The following is a 19534-nucleotide window of genomic DNA, read 5'->3' on the forward strand; positions in this document are numbered from 1 at the left end:
TATATATATATATATGTCTTGTTAGGGAGAGAGCTTTGTTAAAATTGTTTTACAGTAGTAAACAGTAAGTGTTTCACTGCAAGTAAAAAAAGTGCAGTTTTATTTATTTCTGTTGTAAAATTTCTCTAAAAGATGGAGGGGGGGAAAAAGAAAGAGAAATGATTGGTCTTGCATTCAATGGATAAGGTAAATTAGCTCAGGTCAATACCTTTCAGGAGAGAGAGCTCTGTTAAAATTGTTTTACAGTAGCAAACAGGAATTGCTTCGGTACAAGTAAAAACAAAATGCAGTTTTACCTATTTCTGTTGTAAATTTTCTATGAAAAAAATGGAGAGATTTCACTGCATGTAAAAAAATGCAGTTTTACATATTTCTGTTGTAAAGTGTTTTTGGAGAGATTTCACCGCAAGTAAAAAATGCAGTTTTACCTATTTCTGTTGTAATTTTTTCCTAAAAAATGGAGGGAAAAAAGACACAGAAAATGTCTGGTCTTACATTCATGGATAAGGTAAAATATGTAAGGTTATTTTTTTGGGTAATCGGGTTTACTGGATCGAGGTCCAGACTAATCCCGTGATCAGGAACCAGTCATGTGATTTGAATTATGCGCTTCCTCCCCAACCTGAGATTCGAACTCGGGACGGGATAGACGCTTTGCGTTCCGTTTCACCGGTTGAACTAACCAGGTTGGGTAGGTTACTGTCTTATTAGAGAGAGCTTTGTTAGAATTATTTGACAGTAGCGAATAGGAAATGTTTCACTGCAAGTAAAAAAAAAAAGGCAGTTTTATCTATTTTTTGTTGTAAAATTTCTCTGAAAAATGAAAAAAAAAAAAGAAAAATGATTGGTCTTACATTCGTGGATAAGGCAAAATGTCTAACGTTCATACAAAAATACGTTTAATAAAATTGAATATAAATCCATTTGAATATGGATTGATTTGATTCAACTTCGATCGGTGGGATTAATTCTATTTTGTTTTTACCTGTTAAAATATTTGAATGGAATCTAATTTGAATAGTTCAACCGGTGAAACGGGAAGAATTGGAATCTCAAGCTGCGAAGGGGGCGTAATTCCAATTACATGGTCTGTTGCTGCCTTCGAGATAAGTTTAGACCTCGGTTCAAGATACCAAGTTACCAAAAAAAAATATTTGAACCGAAACTCTCACTCAAATTCGAACAATTTGAAAGAGATGAAATTGTCCAAATTAAGACATCCATAATTCGTTCATTCATGCATGCATGATGATCCCTCACACTCTCCATACTTGTAAAATTAAAACCATAATGAGAGTAAATGGATACATGAACCCTAATGCTATCGTATTATTGACATAATGAAGAAAAAAACATAATGTTTTCCTAATATTGGATTATTGTAATCTTTTTTCTTTTACATGGGTTTTGGACCGTTCGTACACATGATTATGAACTTGTGATATTGATGAATTGTCCTATCATTTTAGCAATTAGAGGTAAATATGCATGACACATACATTTTTTTTTTATAATTGGGTGTATTGGGTCGAGGTTCACACTAATTTTGAATCCGTAAGTAAGCCATGTAATTAGAATATGTACTTTCCTCCCCAATTTAAGACTCGAATTCGGGACGAGACAGACGTTTTGTGTCCCAATTTCACCGGTTGAACTACCCAAATTGAATTGTATGATATATATATATATATATAGCATGTATTGGACACTATTACATTTTTCATTCCATTAAATAAAAATAATTTCCGGATTATATCGGTCCATGATTACATTTTTTATGTCATTAAAGAGGTTGCTTCTAAATCAAGGCATCAATGACAAAGGAAACTTAGGCCGCAAGAAACGGAAGAGTTTTTCTGGTAAGGGCGGGAACTCATCCACAATCCTTCGGGCGCGTGATAACTGCTTCATCCGGCTCCACGTAATAGTTTACAAACCACGTGGAACAGGTAAACCAGTCAAAAGATGACAGACTGACGGGAGAGTGAAATCGAGCTCATGACCTCTTAGACAATTATAGACTCTGTAACCTAGGGTGGGGCGTCTCGGTTCGGTTCTTCGGAACCGGACCGAACCGAACCGAAAAAACGGTATTTTTCCCGACCCGAAACCGTTTTTAATTCCCGAACAGTATCATTTTTAGAGAACCAAATTTTTCCGGAACCGAACCGAACCGAACTTTAAAAATTCTGAAAAACCGAATATTTTTAAAGGAAATCTATCCTTTTTTTAATAAAACCCGGAACCGAACCGAACCGATACAGAAACCGAACCGAACTGAAAGAATCGAACCGATCAATTCCCATCCCGAACCCGAACCCGAACCGTTTTCCGAAACGCCGAGCCCTACTATAAGCACTCCACCAGATTTCGAAGGGCAAAACAGAAGAATCTTCTAGAAACAGGTAGGGAGTTTCTTTGAAGTCGTGGATTACGCGATTACGCTTTTGCGAGGTGATATAAAGTGTAAAGAAAATGAATTTCGATTTTTATGGTTATTGCATGCATATATTAATAATTTCGTACGATACGACCATATATTATATGATGGCCGCATTTTCTTGAGACCACCACCACATTTCTCTGTCTTTCCTTTTTGACCATTTTGGATCCAATAATACTCACTTGGTTATCTGGTTTTATATTTTTATAAATCATAACAGTAAATAATGTAAAAATTCTAGATTTTACTCGTACCATTATCTACGTTATTTACCTACACACATTCACACTAAAAGAGTGAAAACAAAATACGCTATTATGAAAAGATTAATTTGTGAGACATGCAGATGGACAATAATCAAAGTTATTTTTGTAAAATCTAAATATTACAAGTGTAATTAAACGACTGATTTGGTGAGGTGATGTGATTATTATAGAGGAAATATATATAATGGATGTTAGTTTGATGTGCTAAATTCAATTCTTTTGTCAAATCTAATATAAAAAACAATGATAAAATAATTAAGAAAACGAAAATTAAATTGGATACATACATATATAGGTGCAAGAAAGAGACAAAAAAAAATTGAAATAAAAATTTTAGGAGTGTATGTGATCATTAGGGTTTAATTTAATATGGATATATACATAGGTGCAAGAAGGAGAACAAAAAAATTGAAATAAAACTTTTAGGAGTGTGTGTGATAATTAGGGTTTAATTTAAATTATATGAAAATTATATACAGGCTATGCATATATAACAGATAGGATTTAATGAAATAGATATTTTAAAAAAAAAATTAAGTGAAATGTGACATTCTTTAAGGTGTTCTAACTTCTACTTCTAGACACAAAACCATTAGGGTTTAGGGCAAAAACCATATAATTGGCAAGAAAAAGACAATTTTAAACAAAATGCATCATCATTAACGGCATTGATTCATGTACCCTTATATGCTAAATCCGGAGATGTTACTTAATTTACAGATTCCAATGCCAAAGGACACAGATTTCACTTCATCCAATGCATCCATAACCCAAAATTCTTCAACTTTTTGAAATTGTTTAACTGCAGAAAGAATATCATTACGTCCACTTTACATGCGCCGCTATGTGCCTCGACATCACTTGTCCACTTCTTCCACCTTTTTCTCCTTATTAACAAAAAAAAAAAATTAGGGTTGAGTGTTTCAGTATCCGATTCGATTTCAGGTCGGGAAATAATTCGATTCCATTCTTTCGGTTTTACAAAAATAGATATCAATCGGTTATTATATTATATTCGATTCCGTTCGATTTCAGATTTTTTTTCTTAAAAAAATCATTTTTTGATTTTTTTAAAATTTGGTTCGGTTCGATTTTGATAAATTCAGTTTTTTTAAAACTAATAAAGAGAATTTTGTACTGTTAAGATTAAAAAAAATATAGCATTTTTCAGAACCGAAACCCTCACCCCTAAAAAACCCTTTTTTCTGAAATTTTATCTGCAATGTCCACCTGGATCACAAAGAACCCTATTTTCTTCTTTCTCTCTCTACTTCTTTTGTTAAATTTCTCTCTCTACTTTTTGTTTAGAATACTGTCAAAAACTGTCAGAAGAAGACAAAGAAACCCTAGCTAAAAGCCAAGATCTTTACACAGAGAGAGCCAATCAAACTAACAGTACTACTCTTGTTAGAGAGACAAGAGGAGATGGTGAAGAAGATGATACTGAAGGCCCATGTCGGATTCAGACATTGTTGTTTCTTCTGTGTACTGGAAGAAACAGACCCTTTTGTTCGAAAGGCAGGAATCGAGAAGACTTTGAGGGAGATGCACACAAAAGGCGACACAGAGCTTGCCCTGACACTCAGTTTCATCTGGAGGTTCGCCATGGCTGAGCCCGAAAACCCCGAGTTTCCGTCCCTCGGGATCTTCGAGTGCATGGCGAGGTTGATCAAGAAAGGCGTCGAAGACGCGGCGTGGCTCGCGAGAGGACAGAACGTGTACGTTCCTTATTATGCAGCTCATATTATCGGTTCTTACACTATGAAGAAGTCACAGTTTGCGGTGAAAGCTGTAGAATCCGGAGTTATACCGCCATTGATTGAGCTTATGAGAGGAAAGATGAGTTGGGTCGAGCAAAGGGTCGCGGTTAGAGCGTTAGGTCACCTCGCAAGCTACTCGAAGACTTTCGAAACAGTGTCTGAATACGAGGAAGAGGTGGTGAGGTTAGCTATGGAGATAGCTTCCAACTGTATAGATGTTGTGTATAACGAGTTTGTAGGTGTTAAGGACAGAGATCAAAGTGTGAAATACCATTGCGATTTGCTTACGAGAGGACTCGGAGGGGTTGAGATGGAGAACCGGAGAGCCGAGGAATGGGCGAGCCAGCTTCAATGCTGGTCACTTCACTTGCTCAATTGCTTTGCTTGTAAAGAAAGATCCATCAATGTTATATGCAACAAAATCTTTCTGAAGAACTTGAGCAAAATGTGGGGTGGATTGGTGAATCACACATCTCCTGCAGGTGTTGGACTAATCCGAATCCTATGTTACAGCAAACGAGGAAGAGGGCATGTGTCTGAATCAAGAGAAGTGGTACTAAGCCTCTGTAATCTGTCTCGGTCTTCGGATGATTGGCAATACATGGGGATTGATTGCCTTTTGTTGCTTCTCAAAGACCAAGACACAAGGTACAAAGTTATCGACATCGCGGTATTTTATCTTAGAGACTTGATTGAGCTTCAAGCCCTCAACGATAGACCAGACCTAGGTGATAGAATCACTAGGGTTTTTCTTATGAATCACAACACAAAGAGAGTTTGTGCTTACAACAATCAAAAGACCGAAAAGGCGCTGAAAGAGATACGGAACACAAAAGTGGAGAGGACAAAGAAGGAGAGAGAGTTCATGTCTGAAGAAAAGGTTGCAGAGAAAAGGGTTCTGGTCAGATTGATTCAGCAGCAAGCAGACAAGCTGTTTTCCATGGGAGACATGGAAGGGGCGATTACATGCTACAACAAAGCCATCAACGCATGCCCTTTGAAGCTTCGGAGAAAGAGAATGTCTCTCTACAGCGGCAGAGGAGAGATGCAACATCAGATTCCTGTTGACGATCTGCAGCTTTCCACTTTCTAACACAATTTTTCGACCAATTCACATTGGCTGTGGGTTCCATAAAGTTCAAGAACCCAGAGAAGCTGGGCACCTTCCGAGGTACCCTCACCACTGTTTCATCGGAAGAATTTTGCAAGAAATTGTCATCAGATATCGAAATATTCCAAGCACCAGTTTCGGCAGTACAACTAGCTGTTCTTCTATGTCCATGCGGCTTCCCCTCCTGGATTTCCAGAGGAACACAGACCATTGTATCGCTCGGATTCTTTAAACGAGCACCCGTTCCCTGTCGGAACCAGCCAACGCTCATGGTAAAAGCCTCTGGACAAGGTCAAAGGCTTACGACATGAAAGGGCTTGCAAGAGAGAGCTTGATGGACTGCATCATGTTTGTCAATGGCCGCTGCTGCAGCAAGAATACCCATAGCAATAACAGTAACGGTTCGAAAATTCCATTCTATGCAGCAGAAATGATCAGCAAACAGATGAACGCCACAAGATTATTTGCAGATTCAAAATCAAGGGCACTTCAAGTGAAGCTTGAGGAAGTGAGACAGATCAGTGACAAAGACAGTAACAGTGACAGTGACAGTAACAGCGATCAAGAATGGTATAAAGAGATGGTGACGAGGATGATAACCGAGAAGAAAAAGCACTTGACCGGTAAAATTTTCTGGTTTTCACCAACCTTAAAATTACAGAAAAACCAGCCTTGATTTGTGATATTGATCTTCATGCATGATCTTGGTTTCTTTTGAAGGTTTGTCAACGATCAATGAAGAACCATGGAACCCAAATGAAGGAATCACGTCAAGAATGATGATGCACAAGAAGAAACCTGCTCTCTTGGCAAGATCCATGTAACATCAACTATATATATACGCACACACATTATATATATATGTGATCTATATATATATGGACAATGGTTTTTTTCTTTTTTGCATTAAGGGATTAAAGGGTCATGTTTGTTTTGGCGTTTTATGAAGAGATTGGTGAATTATTTTATGAATATGGGGAGAGTGATGTGCGCATGAGAATGTGGGGAGGACCACAATTCCACAATTTAAAGGCCCCCCCGCATGATCTTAACATTTTATGGAATTAACACATATAGCAATTCCATATATATTTATATATCATATTGTATATATGGACCACATGCAACAATTCCATATTTATATAGAGACCGTACGAAACTATATAATCTATGAATAAATATTTAACAACTTTCCTTCTTACGAATAGATTTATATTGAAAGCTTATTAATTTAGGGTTTTCTTTGTACTTCATATGGAAACAACTTTTATCTCCACACACACACACACAAATACATATATATATATATATATATATAATCATTTTACCTTTTTCCGTCCTTTAATTTATTTTAGGTTTAGTTGAAAGATAATGTTTTAGTAAAGCTACCAGACAGAGATCCATTATATTCTTGAATTAATAATTATCAACTTTGTAATGAAAAGTGGTCAGTCAAATTTTTTTTAACATAAGAAAGAAAAACTTGTGTATTTTTCAATATTTAACTAAAGAATTTTTGCTGTCTTAATTGTGATTTGTGGTTTAATTAACGGTTGATACTCAGATAATTTGGTATATTGTTTTATTATTTTTTGGGTTATTTGGATATAGTTACTCCTAGTAACTATTTGTATGAAAAGTTTGGAAAATTTGTTACTTTATATAGTGGCATAAAGTGTGATCCTATTCCTAAAGACTATCCTTATTTTTTTATGTTCAAGAATTATGATTTCATGATTCCTAATTTCTATTAGAAATGAAAGAGGAGAAAGGAATTCATATCATATGCAAATGATTTATAATATAAAAAAATAAAGTGTCCAATAGTTTTTTTAAAATCCAATTCAAATATAAAATATAAACTAAATATTTAGGAGATATTTATAAAAAAAATTATATCATATAATCATAGTAAAATAAACATGTTCATGTCTTATATATGTATAATATATATGTGTGTGTGCATTTCTTTAAAATTATATAGAAAAAATCCTCAATATTTATATTTTATAAATACAACTAGTCCAAAAATTATGCTTACTAATAAAATCACAAACTTGTTGTGTCATTCCAACAAAAATAATCACAATTTTAGTTAACTAAATAAAGAAAAAAACTCACAAATTTTCAGGATATGACGGCCGTTTGTTTATCCGTTAAGGTTGCTCCGATGTGGCATCCCATGTGAAAAACAGAGGTGGTGCCACGTCATATATAATAAAAAAATCTAAATTTTCTTACACGCGTCTCTTGGTATGGACTAAACCGGATTAGTTTTTGGTTTGTCGGTTTAATCCGGTTTATGTTTCGGTCATAATCCGATTAATTAACTTAAATCAGATTTTATTAACAAAACCAATATTTCTGCTATTTAATCTTCGCCCCATCCTTCATGTTCATCGTATCGTTCTCGTTCGTCACTGCGCTGAAGAAAAAATGGTACTCACGAACTTCAATGGAGTCGGCGTTGGATTTGGTATAATTCCCGTTTCGATGCATTTTTCTTCCTTTTTTCTATGGATTCGAAATCGTTTTTGAACCTTCCATCTCTAGGGTTTGGCATCGGTTGCGGATTTGGCGTCGGATGGGGTTTTGGAGGTACGTTTTCACCATTTCTCTGGATTCTAGATCTCTTTTTCACGATTTGGTTTATGTTACGAGGATTCTGGAATTTGAGTTAGTTTCCGATGATAGATTTTTTTTTTATAACGCCGATGATAGGTTTTAATCGTGAAGATGGGAAAAATCTGAATATTAGCTGGCAAAATTCCTTAATCATGACGAACATGATCTGAAATCGATGCTCCATGCGAAAAAGCAAACCAGTGAAGCTGTTTTTGGTGATCAATATTTTGTAATAGATGAATAAAGATTTGAGAGAGTGATCTGAAGGGGAAGAAATTTAATCTTTGCCGACCGAATTAGCTCAATTGTTGGTTCAAAACGTGAATGATAACATCTTAATATGATTTTTGTGGTAGAATCCTTTCTTCATTCGGAATAATGCCATGGAAATATGCTTAATGCCCCATTGATCCAAAATGTATGCTCTGTCATCGTGTTTATCAATTTCCTGGTTCTCTTGTATTGTATGATTGAATCGATCGAGTGATTAAGTCTTCATAAGCGGAGAAAATTTCCGAATTTCTATGTTTAATCTGTGGTGTTATCATCGATACCACAAATTTCGCTGTCAGATTTCGTATTTCTGATGGAATCTGAAGGTGAAAACTGAAACTTGTAATCTGGTAGAGCTTTTCTTGCCCTCATCATTTGGCGTTTTTACCCTTTTAGAGAATAAACTCGTGCTTGGACTCGCGGTAGAGGGCTCAACTTTTACATTAAGCTCTCACCAAAACTATTTGATTTATACAAATGGGTATATATATCAGTTTGCTAATATTGATTCCATTAATCATTGCTTTGCTAATTGGACTGGAGATTTTTTTTTTTTTTGTTTATTCTCCTGCAGGTATGCCGCTGAACATCTTAGGGATTGGTGCAGGTAATAACCAGGATCTCCATTTCCATTTGTAGAGAGATCCTATGTTTGTTTCGGTCACTTTTGTTACTGTGTGAAGGTGGAGGATGTGGGTTGGGGATGGGTCTCGGATGGGGTTTCGGGACAGCCTTTGGGAGCAAATACCGATCGTCTCGAGTAACATTTGAAGGCATCGAGTTTGAGAAAAAGGACCGATAAACCCGAACACAGCAAGCGAGACATAACACATGTCATACTCAACCTAAGAATCAAGGTAAGATCGGTTCTTTCTATTGGGATGTTATCATCATTTCGAGAGATTGCCATTCACCATTGTAGTAATTTCGCTTCTGGTAGAAGGCAAATACCACATTTGGGTTTGTTTACTGTTCTAGGAGAATGCCACCTAATACATGTATTAATGAAGTTCCATGCTTTTGCAGTTTATGAATTGCCCTGTTCTTCCCTTTGGTCGTGTAATAATGATAACAATGGGTCGAGTTTCTGTTTCTGATAAAACTGTAAATAGACGGAAAAAAAAAAAAGAAAAGGGTCGAATTTCCAAATCGTGGTTTTATATTACAACATCACATCACACCACAGAAGCAAGAATTCACTCGTTCTTAGATATCTCGCTATAAGATCAAAAACAGAAAGGGGTAAGAAAATACAGAATGTTCTCCCTTCTCTCTTTCCGCAGTGTCTGTCCACTTTCAATATGGAGCAGACAATCAATCTCTCACCAATCAGTTCCCAAGATGTGGGATGTTGTTGTTGCATGTCTTCTGCTAAAGTCTTTACATTGTGTGAACAGCAACTAAAACTGCAACCCCCATAAAAAAAACACACACACAAGTTCAAGTATCTCAATATTTCTGACAGATTCTACTTCAGATGTGTATATTAGTGTTGAGCTGACAGAAGAAAAACAAACGGACATACGATTATTTTGACACAAGATCTGATCGGTTAGACAAGAATCATCATGCCTTAGCATCATATGTACATATGGATGCATGTTTCTTGCCTTACGTAATCAAATCTGTGCCTCTGGGACTGAATGAGCATGCATACGGTTCAGATACAACAACATCACTTTAATCCCAAGTTCATTTGAGGTCAACCGCTTGAATTTTCCATTTCCACTCATTTCGATTTTGGGTTAACTCTTCTGAGATTTGCAACACCTTCAAATCGTTGCTAAGACTCGTTCCTAAGTGAATTCTCCATTTCGATTTTTCTAACCGAAGCATCTGACTGTCTATGTTTTACATGTCCAAACCATCTTAATCACCTCTCGCGTAGTTTCTTTTCTATAGTTATTTCTCCTAGACTCCTAGTTTCCCTCTAACACTATCATTTCGTATTCCATCCTTGTATATCCACACATCCTCGCGAGTTAGCTAACATATTAGTGCAGCTTCAGTTGGTCAGTGTGCATGTAAAAAGAAAACTAAATCCAGTTTCAGAAGCATTACCGATAAGGAAAATTACGAGAAGAATCCAAATTGTGACTTGGACCGGTTTACTGTACTGCATTTGATACTGAGACCGTTGAAGTTGCCTCTGTAATGCTCCATACCAACCGTGAAGAGGTTTTTCATAGCACTCTTCACATTCCAGACAGCTCTTGCTTCTCTCATAGCATGATGCATTTACAACTTGCTGCAAATCACAAAAACAAAATAAAAAAAAGCATAATACTTTATTCAAAAAAATCATATGCACAAAAAAAAGATTATGCTTCCATAGATAGATATGGTAAGAGTGATAAAGATCAAATATATTATTACTCTATGAGCTTGGGTAGGCAATAATGCAACATCAGATTCCTGTTGACGATCTGCAGCTTTCCACTTTCTAACACAATTTTTCGACCAATTCACATTGGCTGTGGGTTCCATAAAGTTCAAGAACCCAGAGAAGCTGGGCACCTTCCGAGGTACCCTCACCACTGTTTCATCGGAAGAATTTTGCAAGAAATTGTCATCAGATATCGAAATATTCCAAGCACCAGTTTCGGCAGTACAACTAGCTGTTCTTCTATGTCCATGCGGCTTCCCCTCCTGGATTTCCAGAGGAACACAGACCATTGTATCGCTCGGATTCTTTAAACGAGCACCCGTTGGTTCTTTATCCGAAACCTCTTTCAGATCATTTACTCTGACATGATTATTTGAATGTATGTTCCCTTCAGATTCAGATGGTCCAGTCAAGAACAGCGCGAGTTCATCACGCTCGTCTTCATTCAACCGTACCCATCTCGGGGTCCCTTTTCCTTCAGAATGAGCTGTATCCTTCATGGATTTCTCGATTTTCGAAACCTGGTTTTCGATAGCGACAATGAACTCGCGATGCCTGTCCCGGGTATCATCACTCATCTGTTCATCGTAGCTAGATTGGACCGCCTTCTGAAACTCATCCAACTGGAACAGCGAATATTTACCACTTTAAGTATCAAACAATCTACAGAGCACTATACCATACATTCAAAGAAATTAGACTGAGAAAAGAGAAGGGAGGGAACCTGCCATTTGGTAGTTCCGAGAGCAGTATGCAAATCTCGATGCAATTGCTCACAGTCCCACACATTTGAACGGTTTCTTTTCGCATGGATCCATGTCCGATACGTCGATTCCATCCTGCACATGAAAGACGAAACATTCATAAGAACCTGAGCTGAACCCGAAATGCAATTTTGTTGCAGCTAATATGTCTGCATTCAAACTGAAACACGAAGACAAGATCTAATGCAGCATATATTGGATCAAACTACAAGAAAACAAACACAACATTGGGGGATCAAGGATCAACAGCTTCATACCAAGCAAATCAAAAGTGCCTAATTTTGCTAGAATCTTCATCGATCATGGTTTTCAAGGCATTTAAATACCAAAACAGCATATGCAAAGCATCGATTCACAAAGGATTCAACCAAAAGGAAAGACCCAGAAACCCTAGAGGGGAAATCCGCCAAACGAATCAAAATTTGAGAAGAAAAGGAGAACGGAATTGGGAACGCGAACCTGTCAGCGGATTCCTGAACCTCCTCAGCAGCAGCAAAGAAAGGATCCTTCTCCCATCGATCGAAATTCGTCGTCATCCCTAGAAAACCCTAAGATCCTAAGAGAATCTACGAATGAAATCCCTGAATTTCTACGCAATACAAAAAAATACCCAGAGATCTTCTCAATGCGTGCAAAAAACAAAAGAATCGAAACTTCAAATCGCGAATTGAAGGATTTGCAGATTCCGGGGAGAGGAGAGAACTGCGCTCGATCGGCAAAAAAGGGACTTTGGTTACAGTAAAAAAATCTAAACCACAAACGCAAAATGAAGACCCGAGTCCGAGTCGCCAAGATTCGGTCAAAAGGTCAACGAATCAAATTACGATGAAAAATATAAATACGGAAAACTATATAACTCTTCCAATTTAAAACCTTTTAGTACCTAAATTTTTAATTTGATTTTATTAATATTTTAAATATTAAAATATTTAAAAAATATTCTAAATTGATACACAATCTACATGATCATTTTCAATTTTAAATTTGTGTGATAATTTTAATTTTAAAAATGAATCGAGATTGTAAATTATTATTGATTTTATTAGTTGGGAATGAATTTAAAATATTTTAATATTTGAAAAATTAATTAGATCAAATAAAAGTTTTAGATATGGTTTTGGTATATTTGTAAAATTAAGTATTTATATGATATTTTTCTAAATTGTAACACGTATTTCATTTCAATCTAAGGATTAAATAAAGAAATATATTTTTATTTTTACATGGAAGAAACATAACATTTGTAAAATAAAAGTAATTTCTCCTTCTTTTAACTATTATTATCCTAAACCTTATATTTTAATAGAGAAAATTCTAAAAAATATTCGAATTTGTCAATTTTTACTAATTTTATTTTTTTATCAAATAAAATTTCAACTTGATTTTTAAATTCTAAATAAATATATACTTTATAATAGTTATCATTTTTAAACTCATCGTCGCTTATGTGATCATACCGATATCAGAACATATAGATGATAACATGTCAAATATGATCAAAATATTGATTTGTCACCATCTACGCTGTGTCAACATTAAAATTTAAAAAAGATAACTTATAAAATTTAGATTTATTTTCGACTGAAAAATAAAATTTATATTTTATTCGATAAAAAACAAAATTCATATTTTATTTTGTAAAAAATGATTCATATATTTTTTATGATTTTTCCCTTCTATATGAGATAATGGACCAACGTGGATTTATGACAAAACAAATTTCTCTTTTATCTCAAAGTCCTAAATACAGCATTTTGATCAGCTTCACATGCTCAGATCTTTATTGGGAATTATGAAGAAGCACAACATCTTCTATCTGAATCGTGAGGAACATTTCGATAAAAATTCGTTAAAATAAGATGATCCGTCAAAATTTTTAACAAAATTTTAAAAAATTTGTTCGAAAATTTTGAAAATTTGGAAACGGACTTTTCAACCGCAATCTATTGGAAAATATTTTTCTAATTAGAAATTCCAACGGATTTCAATTGAAAATTTTTCAATCAAATTTTAAAATCTCAGCTTCGATCCCCAACTCATCCCTATAACACAAATATTGAAACTAAATCGGTCGAATATTGGTATAATGTTAAACTTATATAGACTCATCAATATTAAAAATTTATAGATATGTATTTAATTAAACCAAATTAATAAAATACAATACTAATCATGTATTCTTTCATTTACTCGTTACAATTAGAATACATTAATTTGCTAGCCAATAGAAAAAAATAAAATATAATAGACAAATATATTTAAATGTTAATATAATTAATATAGTCAAATAAGATGTATACTCAAATCTTCTTTCCGAAAATCATTGATACAATATATAATTTGTGATTAGACTTTAATTTTGATTATAATTTTGGTAAGTAAATGAATATTAAAACTAAATCGGTCGAATGTAAAGATTTAAACCGATATTATTAATTGATTTTATGTATATATTTTTCTATCTAAATTTTGATACATTTTCAAATTTACAACCAAATATAAGATGATTTATAAATTCTATTTTTGAAAAACGTTTAGTGTTTTAAGAACATGATGAATAATTTAAATATCATAAAGTTAATTTAGACCCGGAATTTGCTTTAGCCGAATTCAAATATTGGTATCGGTTTAATTCGGTTTATAAAAATTCAAACCACAATGAAAGAAGAAGTACAATGAACGTGCCCTCTCTACAAGTCATGCAAATCAGACCCATCACCCGAAAAAAAAACCCTTAGGGGAGCGTCCGCTTCTCATCAAACATCCATGGCTTCTCTACTGCAATGGCCATGAAAACCATACCCTCAAACCCTCACACTGATACATGCCCATATATATATGTATGTACATGTGTATCTGTATATATATACACACACACCACTGCTTTGTATTATGATCAGTACACAAAAAAGAGACATGGGGACAAAAGCCATGTTCTTAAGGTTTCTTGTTCTCTTGAGTTTATGCCTCTTCGGCCAACTGATGGCAGAAGCTGCCGGAGAAGTTGGGTCGATGAAAAACTCAGGATCGAGAAAGAGCATCGAGACCAAGAAGGGTAACCGGCAGGTAACCGGTTTTCCGGGAGAGATCGCCACCGGAGGATGCTACAAGGCCGGAGCCGGAGCCGGAGCCGGGACGGGATACGGCTTAGGGGGCGGTTTTGTTCCCGGAGATGGGTACAGAGGCGGTATTGGCGAAGGCGGTTTTGGCCCGAGGGACGGGTACGTCGCCGGCGGTGGGTTAGGCTGGAACGGCGGAGGAAGCTCGCCGGGATATGGAATCGGCGGAGGAGGAGGAGGGGGCGGCGGCGGAGGTGGGTGTGTTGGGTCTTGCGGTGGTGGAGGGTACGGACACGGCGGAGCAAGCCCGACGAAGGATTCCGGCAAGAACTAGGAAGCCGACACGACATGTTAAGGGAAAGCGAAAGAGAGAAATAAGGAGTTTTAAGTGTAATAAATAAGAAAAAAAAATGTTAAGATATGATCTAATAATGGAGATGATGAACATCAAACAAAGCAAACGGTTTTTACCTGAAAAAAAATATTTATTTTTCCATCGAATTAAATAAATTAATCTCAAAACACATCATTTTTTTTAGGAAAAATTCCAAAAAATATACTAACTTTTTCAATTTTACCAAAAAAACTCAACTTTATTTATTGTCAAACACTAAACTTTTTTAATGATCTATGAACTTTTCTGTGATTATAAAAAAAAATACTGAATTTTTTATTGATCCAAAAAATTCATGAATTTTTTTCAATTGTAAAAAAAACTAAATAAAATAAGCCTATTTGATAAAACAAAAAGTTAATGTTTTTTTTTATTTTCAATTTTTTTAAATAATTTTAACCAAAAAACTAAACGCCCACCGTGGGGCTCGAACCCACGACCACAAGGTTAAGAGCCTTGCGCTCTACCAACTGAGCTAGACGGGCTTTTTATAAATATGTTATAATTCCATAATTATAGTATATTCGCAAACAAATCCTACATTTACATCTCGTGAAAAAAGCAGTACGAAAAGTTACTGGTCATGAAGATATGAATAAGTTTTTATGTTTTGATTCTATTTATCCCGTTCGACTCAAGAATTGGATATCCAAAATTTCGAATATATGTCTACCAACGGGACAAGTACGGACCTTCGTAAGTGAGAACCTGACCTCCGAATTTGGGTTCTAAGTATGATTGGTAAGTATCGTTATCCACGAAATAACTCGAACTGAGGAAGAAAAAAAAGAGGGGTGAAGTGAGAATATCAGTATCATAGGTTTAGGGACACCACATTCTAGTACTGATGACAAATAATTTGACAAAAAGATCCGAAAAGAGGAATTCCGATACACTGGAAGATTCGTATACATGACCCTAGAACTGATATTAATAATTGAATAATTGAATTGAATTGAATCGAATAACACATAATCATAATCAAAACGAATCTGACATGAAATTGAATGGTTATAATTTCTCTAAAACTAAAAGAATAGAATCCGGGCATAATCGAATAACAAAAATAATAGAAAAAAAAAACGAGCATGAAAATACGACCTATTTTGTCATATCAAATTTTTCGATCTATTCATACTAATGATTCATTAGTTGCAAAATAACCATAGAGGTGTCCGAAAATAAAGATTTAGATTTTCGATTATTCGTATTTCGGATACCCGCTAATGTTATAAAATCTGAATGTTGAAAAAAAATTATAAAGATAAGTTTATCATTTTCAATACGCATCAACATATTTTACATTTTCAAATAAAAAATATTTTTTAAATAAAGATATTTTGAAATGTTTATAAACATTAAAAATATTTTTATGATTATACTCTCTCTATGTATATATTGAGTTCAATATAATATTGATAGACACGTCCAAATTTAAATTCGAAATATTTAAATAAAAAATGGATAATTTTAGTGAACAGATTTTCATCAATGTTAAGGAAGAACAAAAGATCACAAACCACTAAAAAATCCTATTTTTTTAGAAAATATAATTGAATGAATAAATATTTTGTACGGGCTTAGAAGAAAAAAAAACAAAGTGTTCTTCAAAGGAAGAACCGGTGAAGTTCGCCGTTGACCGGTAAGATTCTGGGACTAAGAAAGTCAACGGCTGGCGAAAATTTTGACCAGAAAAATCATTTCTCGTAATGGAATTTTCGGTTTGGTTTGACCGTATTAAACCGGATTTAACAATATAAACTATAATCGTTCCACTTTTCGTTAGATTTAATTTTCGTCGCTCAACCAAATCAAAATCAAAACCGGGTTATATTCAGTTTTAGCTCGATATAATTATCTTATTTTTGAACAAAACCAAAATCCAGAAAAAGTCTAATCAGAAACAATTCGGTCTCTAAGATTCCAAATCCATTAGCTTAAATAACAAAAAGAACAATAAAATGATTAAAATATAGGAAAAGTTTTAGAGAAAAATATTTGAAAATTCCTAAATTTGTAATTTGATGTAATATTAATTTCTGAACTTGTAGGTGCATTTATTTATTTCCGAACTTGCATTTTTTAACACAGTAATTTCTAAACTTGTATTTTGGAACACAGAAATTCCTAAACTTTCATTTTTGAATACAATAATTTCTAAATTTTGCTTTGATCAATTAGTAGTATGGACGATTATAGAACTGTTAAATAAGTTTATGAATTACTGTGTTAAGAAAATGCAAGTTCAAGAATAAATAGGCGCAATTACAAGTTCATGAATTAATATTACATCAAATTACAAGTTCAGAAATTTTCAGGTATTTTTCCCAAATTTTTATAAATATACCACAATTTGTTTAAAATACCATATTCTAAATTATTAAATAAATATCTCAATTTAATCAATTTGTACCGAATAGATATCAAATCGATGAAGTCATTAATTGATAACTAGATGAGACCCGCGCGATGCGCGGTTTATTCTTTTTATTATTATTGTAATATATTTGTTTTGATATTATGAAAAAAATATTAGAATATATGTAGTGAAATTGTATATATATATATATATGAAGAAATGAAGTAATTTAAATATCATTACATTATTATAATATAAAATTATTTATATATATTTTTTGAAAAAAAAATATGTTTAGAGTAATTTTACATATTGTTTAAGGATGAAATGCATGTATAGTCATTGATGGTCTTACCCTATTTCTCCTTTCATGTGTAGAAAATTTTATTTCAATATTTTTAATTGAATATTAATGGGAAATGTTAGAATAATAAAATATACATAATATTTTTTTAAAAATTTATATAAAATGTTTCGATCTACATTCATCTATATAAAGATATTATATTTTACCATTTTTCAATTCTTTGTATACGTTGAACATTCACTTCTACATACTTATACCATCTTTATTATATTATAATGCAACAAAAAAAATTGAGGATTTTACCTGCACACTTTGCTTCACAGACCATATACCTATAAAAACTTCTTCTTTCTCCACTTCGAGATCAAAGTTTACAACTTTTCTTTTGAATCATAAATTGTAAAACTTCATCTTGAACAATACACCGAAATGTCACCCCCCAAAACTTATTAAACAATATCTAATAAGATCAAAATATGTATCTTCATTTTCTTTTAATCAAATAAAAATCATAATGATATATAAAAGTTAAGATCAAAATACCGAATTTGGATAGCTTAACCGGTGAAATAGTATTCAAAGTATCTGTTCCGTTCTGAATTCGAATCATATGGCTGGCTCTGAATCTCGAGATTAGTATGGATTTCGATCCATGATGCTCGATTTTTAAAAAATAAGGTCCAAATAGATTTTTAATGTAATAAAGAGGAATTTTTGGTAATTATTTTAATTATAATATTTGTTGAGATAAATTTAGTGAAATATGTCATGCATTATTTGTTTATTTATGAAAAAAATATATTTATAAAATTAAATCATTATAAAATTATATATATGAACGATAAAAATAAATAAATATTAATATATTGCATATATTGAGTGCTTAACCGTGGGGAGGGAATTCGAGTTTAATTCGGAAGTCTGTTAGACATGGGGTTTTGGGTTTTGGGTGATTTCATGTAAAATTGATGTTTGATTTGTGTTGTGCATGCAATTTTATGAGTTTTAGTGTTATACCCATAGTGAATCGTGCATGTTTGTGTATTTTGGGGAAAATCAGAGGACCAGAACGTCCGGTCTGAGGTCAGACCGTCCGTTCTAGGTCTGCTGGAGAAATCCAGAAGTCCAGAGGTTGAAGACGAAGTCCGGAACGTCCGTTCTACACCAGACCGTCCGTTCTGGTCAGGCAGAACGTCCGTTCTGGTCAAACAGAACGTCCGTTCTGGTCCAAAATAGAACGTCCGTTCCAACCGACTGGACCGATCAAAAAAAAAAAAAAAAAAAAAAAAAAAAAAAAAAAAAAAAAAAAAAAAAAAAAAAAAAAAAAAAAAAAAAAAAAAAAAAAAAAAAAAAAAAAAAAAAAAAAAAAAAAAAAAAAAAAAAAAAAAAAAAAAAAAAAATTTGATCCAAAATGAACTGAAAAATTTCACCATGAGGAAAATTGAAAAACATGATAAGACGGGTCTAATATGACCCTGGTTAAAACTATGAAAAAGTGAAAAATATAAATTATACCGGAATTACGGGCCAGACCGGACCCCACGTAGTCTGGACCCAAAATGAATAACAGGTAAGGTTAGAAACCACGGAATGAACCGAACTGGTTATCCGGGCGGACCGGGACCAGCTAAGTCATACCGGAGGTACAATTCTGTAAAATCGATGAAAAGAATGAAAGAAAATATATAAAGAGATATAAAAGACTACACAAGCGGAAATGCATGTATAGTAAATAAACTATATAAATGCATGTGATTGGGGTAGCTGGCATGGCACTAGCGTTAATT

At 33.9% G+C, this 19534-nt stretch overlaps 5 protein-coding genes and 1 non-coding gene across 9 annotated transcripts in view; 4 read left to right on the plus strand and 2 right to left on the minus strand.

Annotated features, from left to right (window-relative positions):
* Window positions 1-205, plus strand: part of LOC104820506 (aspartic proteinase-like protein 2) — a 4618-nt gene extending 4413 nt beyond the window's left edge. The window contains exon 13 of the mRNA XM_010550958.2: window positions 10-205. The gene's annotated coding sequence lies outside the window, so the exon portion shown is untranslated. The remainder of the gene's footprint in view (window positions 1-9) is intronic.
* Window positions 206-3894: 3689 nt separating this feature from the next.
* On the plus strand, window positions 3895-6429 carry LOC104820509. The gene is made up of 3 exons (XM_010550964.1): window positions 3895-5557; window positions 5817-6203; window positions 6301-6429. Exons 1-3 carry the CDS (start codon window positions 4135-4137, stop codon window positions 6402-6404), a joined length of 1914 nt encoding a protein of 637 aa, XP_010549266.1. The 5' UTR covers window positions 3895-4134; the 3' UTR covers window positions 6405-6429.
* A 1526-nt stretch (window positions 6430-7955) lies between these two features.
* On the plus strand, window positions 7956-9572 carry LOC104820508 (protein TRIGALACTOSYLDIACYLGLYCEROL 5, chloroplastic). 2 transcript variants are annotated; one of them, XR_772934.1, is made up of 5 exons: window positions 7956-8056; window positions 8134-8178; window positions 9053-9085; window positions 9162-9335; window positions 9505-9572. XR_772934.1 is itself a non-coding variant. In XM_010550963.1 (4 exons), exons 1-4 carry the CDS (start codon window positions 8017-8019, stop codon window positions 9278-9280), a joined length of 237 nt encoding a protein of 78 aa, XP_010549265.1. In that variant the 5' UTR covers window positions 7956-8016; the 3' UTR covers window positions 9281-9491. The 2 variants fall into 2 exon arrangements, 1 of the variants encoding a protein (XP_010549265.1); XM_010550963.1 differs by lacking the exon at window positions 9505-9572 and having other exon boundaries at window positions 9162-9491.
* A 29-nt stretch (window positions 9573-9601) lies between these two features.
* Window positions 9602-12374, minus strand: LOC104820507. 3 transcript variants are annotated; one of them, XM_010550961.1, is made up of 6 exons: window positions 12239-12374; window positions 12088-12166; window positions 11589-11703; window positions 10855-11487; window positions 10540-10726; window positions 9602-9884 (listed from the first exon to the last, which is right to left on the minus strand). In XM_010550961.1, exons 2-6 carry the CDS (start codon window positions 12162-12164, stop codon window positions 9859-9861), a joined length of 1038 nt encoding a protein of 345 aa, XP_010549263.1. In that variant the 5' UTR covers window positions 12165-12166; window positions 12239-12374; the 3' UTR covers window positions 9602-9858. The 3 variants fall into 3 exon arrangements, with proteins under 3 accessions (XP_010549263.1, XP_010549261.1, XP_010549264.1); XM_010550959.1 differs by having other exon boundaries at window positions 12088-12374; XM_010550962.1 differs by lacking the exons at window positions 12088-12166; window positions 12239-12374 and having other exon boundaries at window positions 11593-11673.
* A 2170-nt stretch (window positions 12375-14544) lies between these two features.
* On the plus strand, window positions 14545-15021 carry LOC104820682 (glycine-rich protein DOT1). The gene has a single exon (XM_010551241.1). The coding sequence runs from the start codon at window positions 14545-14547 to the stop codon at window positions 15019-15021; it is 477 nt and encodes a 158-aa protein (XP_010549543.1).
* Window positions 15022-15493: 472 nt separating this feature from the next.
* Window positions 15494-15566, minus strand: TRNAK-CUU. The gene has a single exon. It is a non-coding gene; the product is annotated as a tRNA-Lys (tRNA).
* Window positions 15567-19534: the final 3968 nt, after the last annotated feature.

Source organism: Tarenaya hassleriana, unplaced genomic scaffold (assembly GCF_000463585.1).
Source record: "Tarenaya hassleriana unplaced genomic scaffold, ASM46358v1 Cleome31, whole genome shotgun sequence".
Classification (NCBI taxonomy): Eukaryota; Viridiplantae; Streptophyta; class Magnoliopsida; order Brassicales; family Cleomaceae; genus Tarenaya; species Tarenaya hassleriana.

Excerpts from the sequence above, each read along its gene's own strand:
- LOC104820682 (XM_010551241.1), top strand. The coding sequence starts at position 14,545 with ATGGGGACAAAAGCCATGTTCTTAAGGTTTCTTGTTCTCTTGAGTTTA.
- LOC104820507 (XM_010550961.1), bottom strand. The coding sequence starts at position 12,164 with ATGACGACGAATTTCGATCGATGGGAGAAGGATCCTTTCTTTGCTGCT. Across the intron at positions 11,488-11,588 it reads TCGGAACTACCAAATGGCAG|TTGGATGAGTTTCAGAAGGC; the intron begins GTTCCCTCCCTT and ends TCGCTGTTCCAG. Across the intron at positions 9,885-10,539 it reads TCTCGTAATTTTCCTTATCG|TTTTAGTTGCTGTTCACACA; the intron begins GTAATGCTTCTG and ends TGGGGGTTGCAG.
- LOC104820509 (XM_010550964.1), top strand. The coding sequence starts at position 4,135 with ATGGTGAAGAAGATGATACTGAAGGCCCATGTCGGATTCAGACATTGT. Across the intron at positions 5,558-5,816 it reads CGATCTGCAGCTTTCCACTT|GCACCCGTTCCCTGTCGGAA; the intron begins TCTAACACAATT and ends TTCTTTAAACGA. Across the intron at positions 6,204-6,300 it reads GAAGAAAAAGCACTTGACCG|GTTTGTCAACGATCAATGAA; the intron begins GTAAAATTTTCT and ends TTTCTTTTGAAG.
- LOC104820508 (XM_010550963.1), top strand. The coding sequence starts at position 8,017 with ATGGTACTCACGAACTTCAATGGAGTCGGCGTTGGATTTG. Across the intron at positions 8,057-8,133 it reads TGGAGTCGGCGTTGGATTTG|GGTTTGGCATCGGTTGCGGA; the intron begins GTATAATTCCCG and ends TTCCATCTCTAG. Across the intron at positions 9,086-9,161 it reads CATCTTAGGGATTGGTGCAG|GTGGAGGATGTGGGTTGGGG; the intron begins GTAATAACCAGG and ends TACTGTGTGAAG.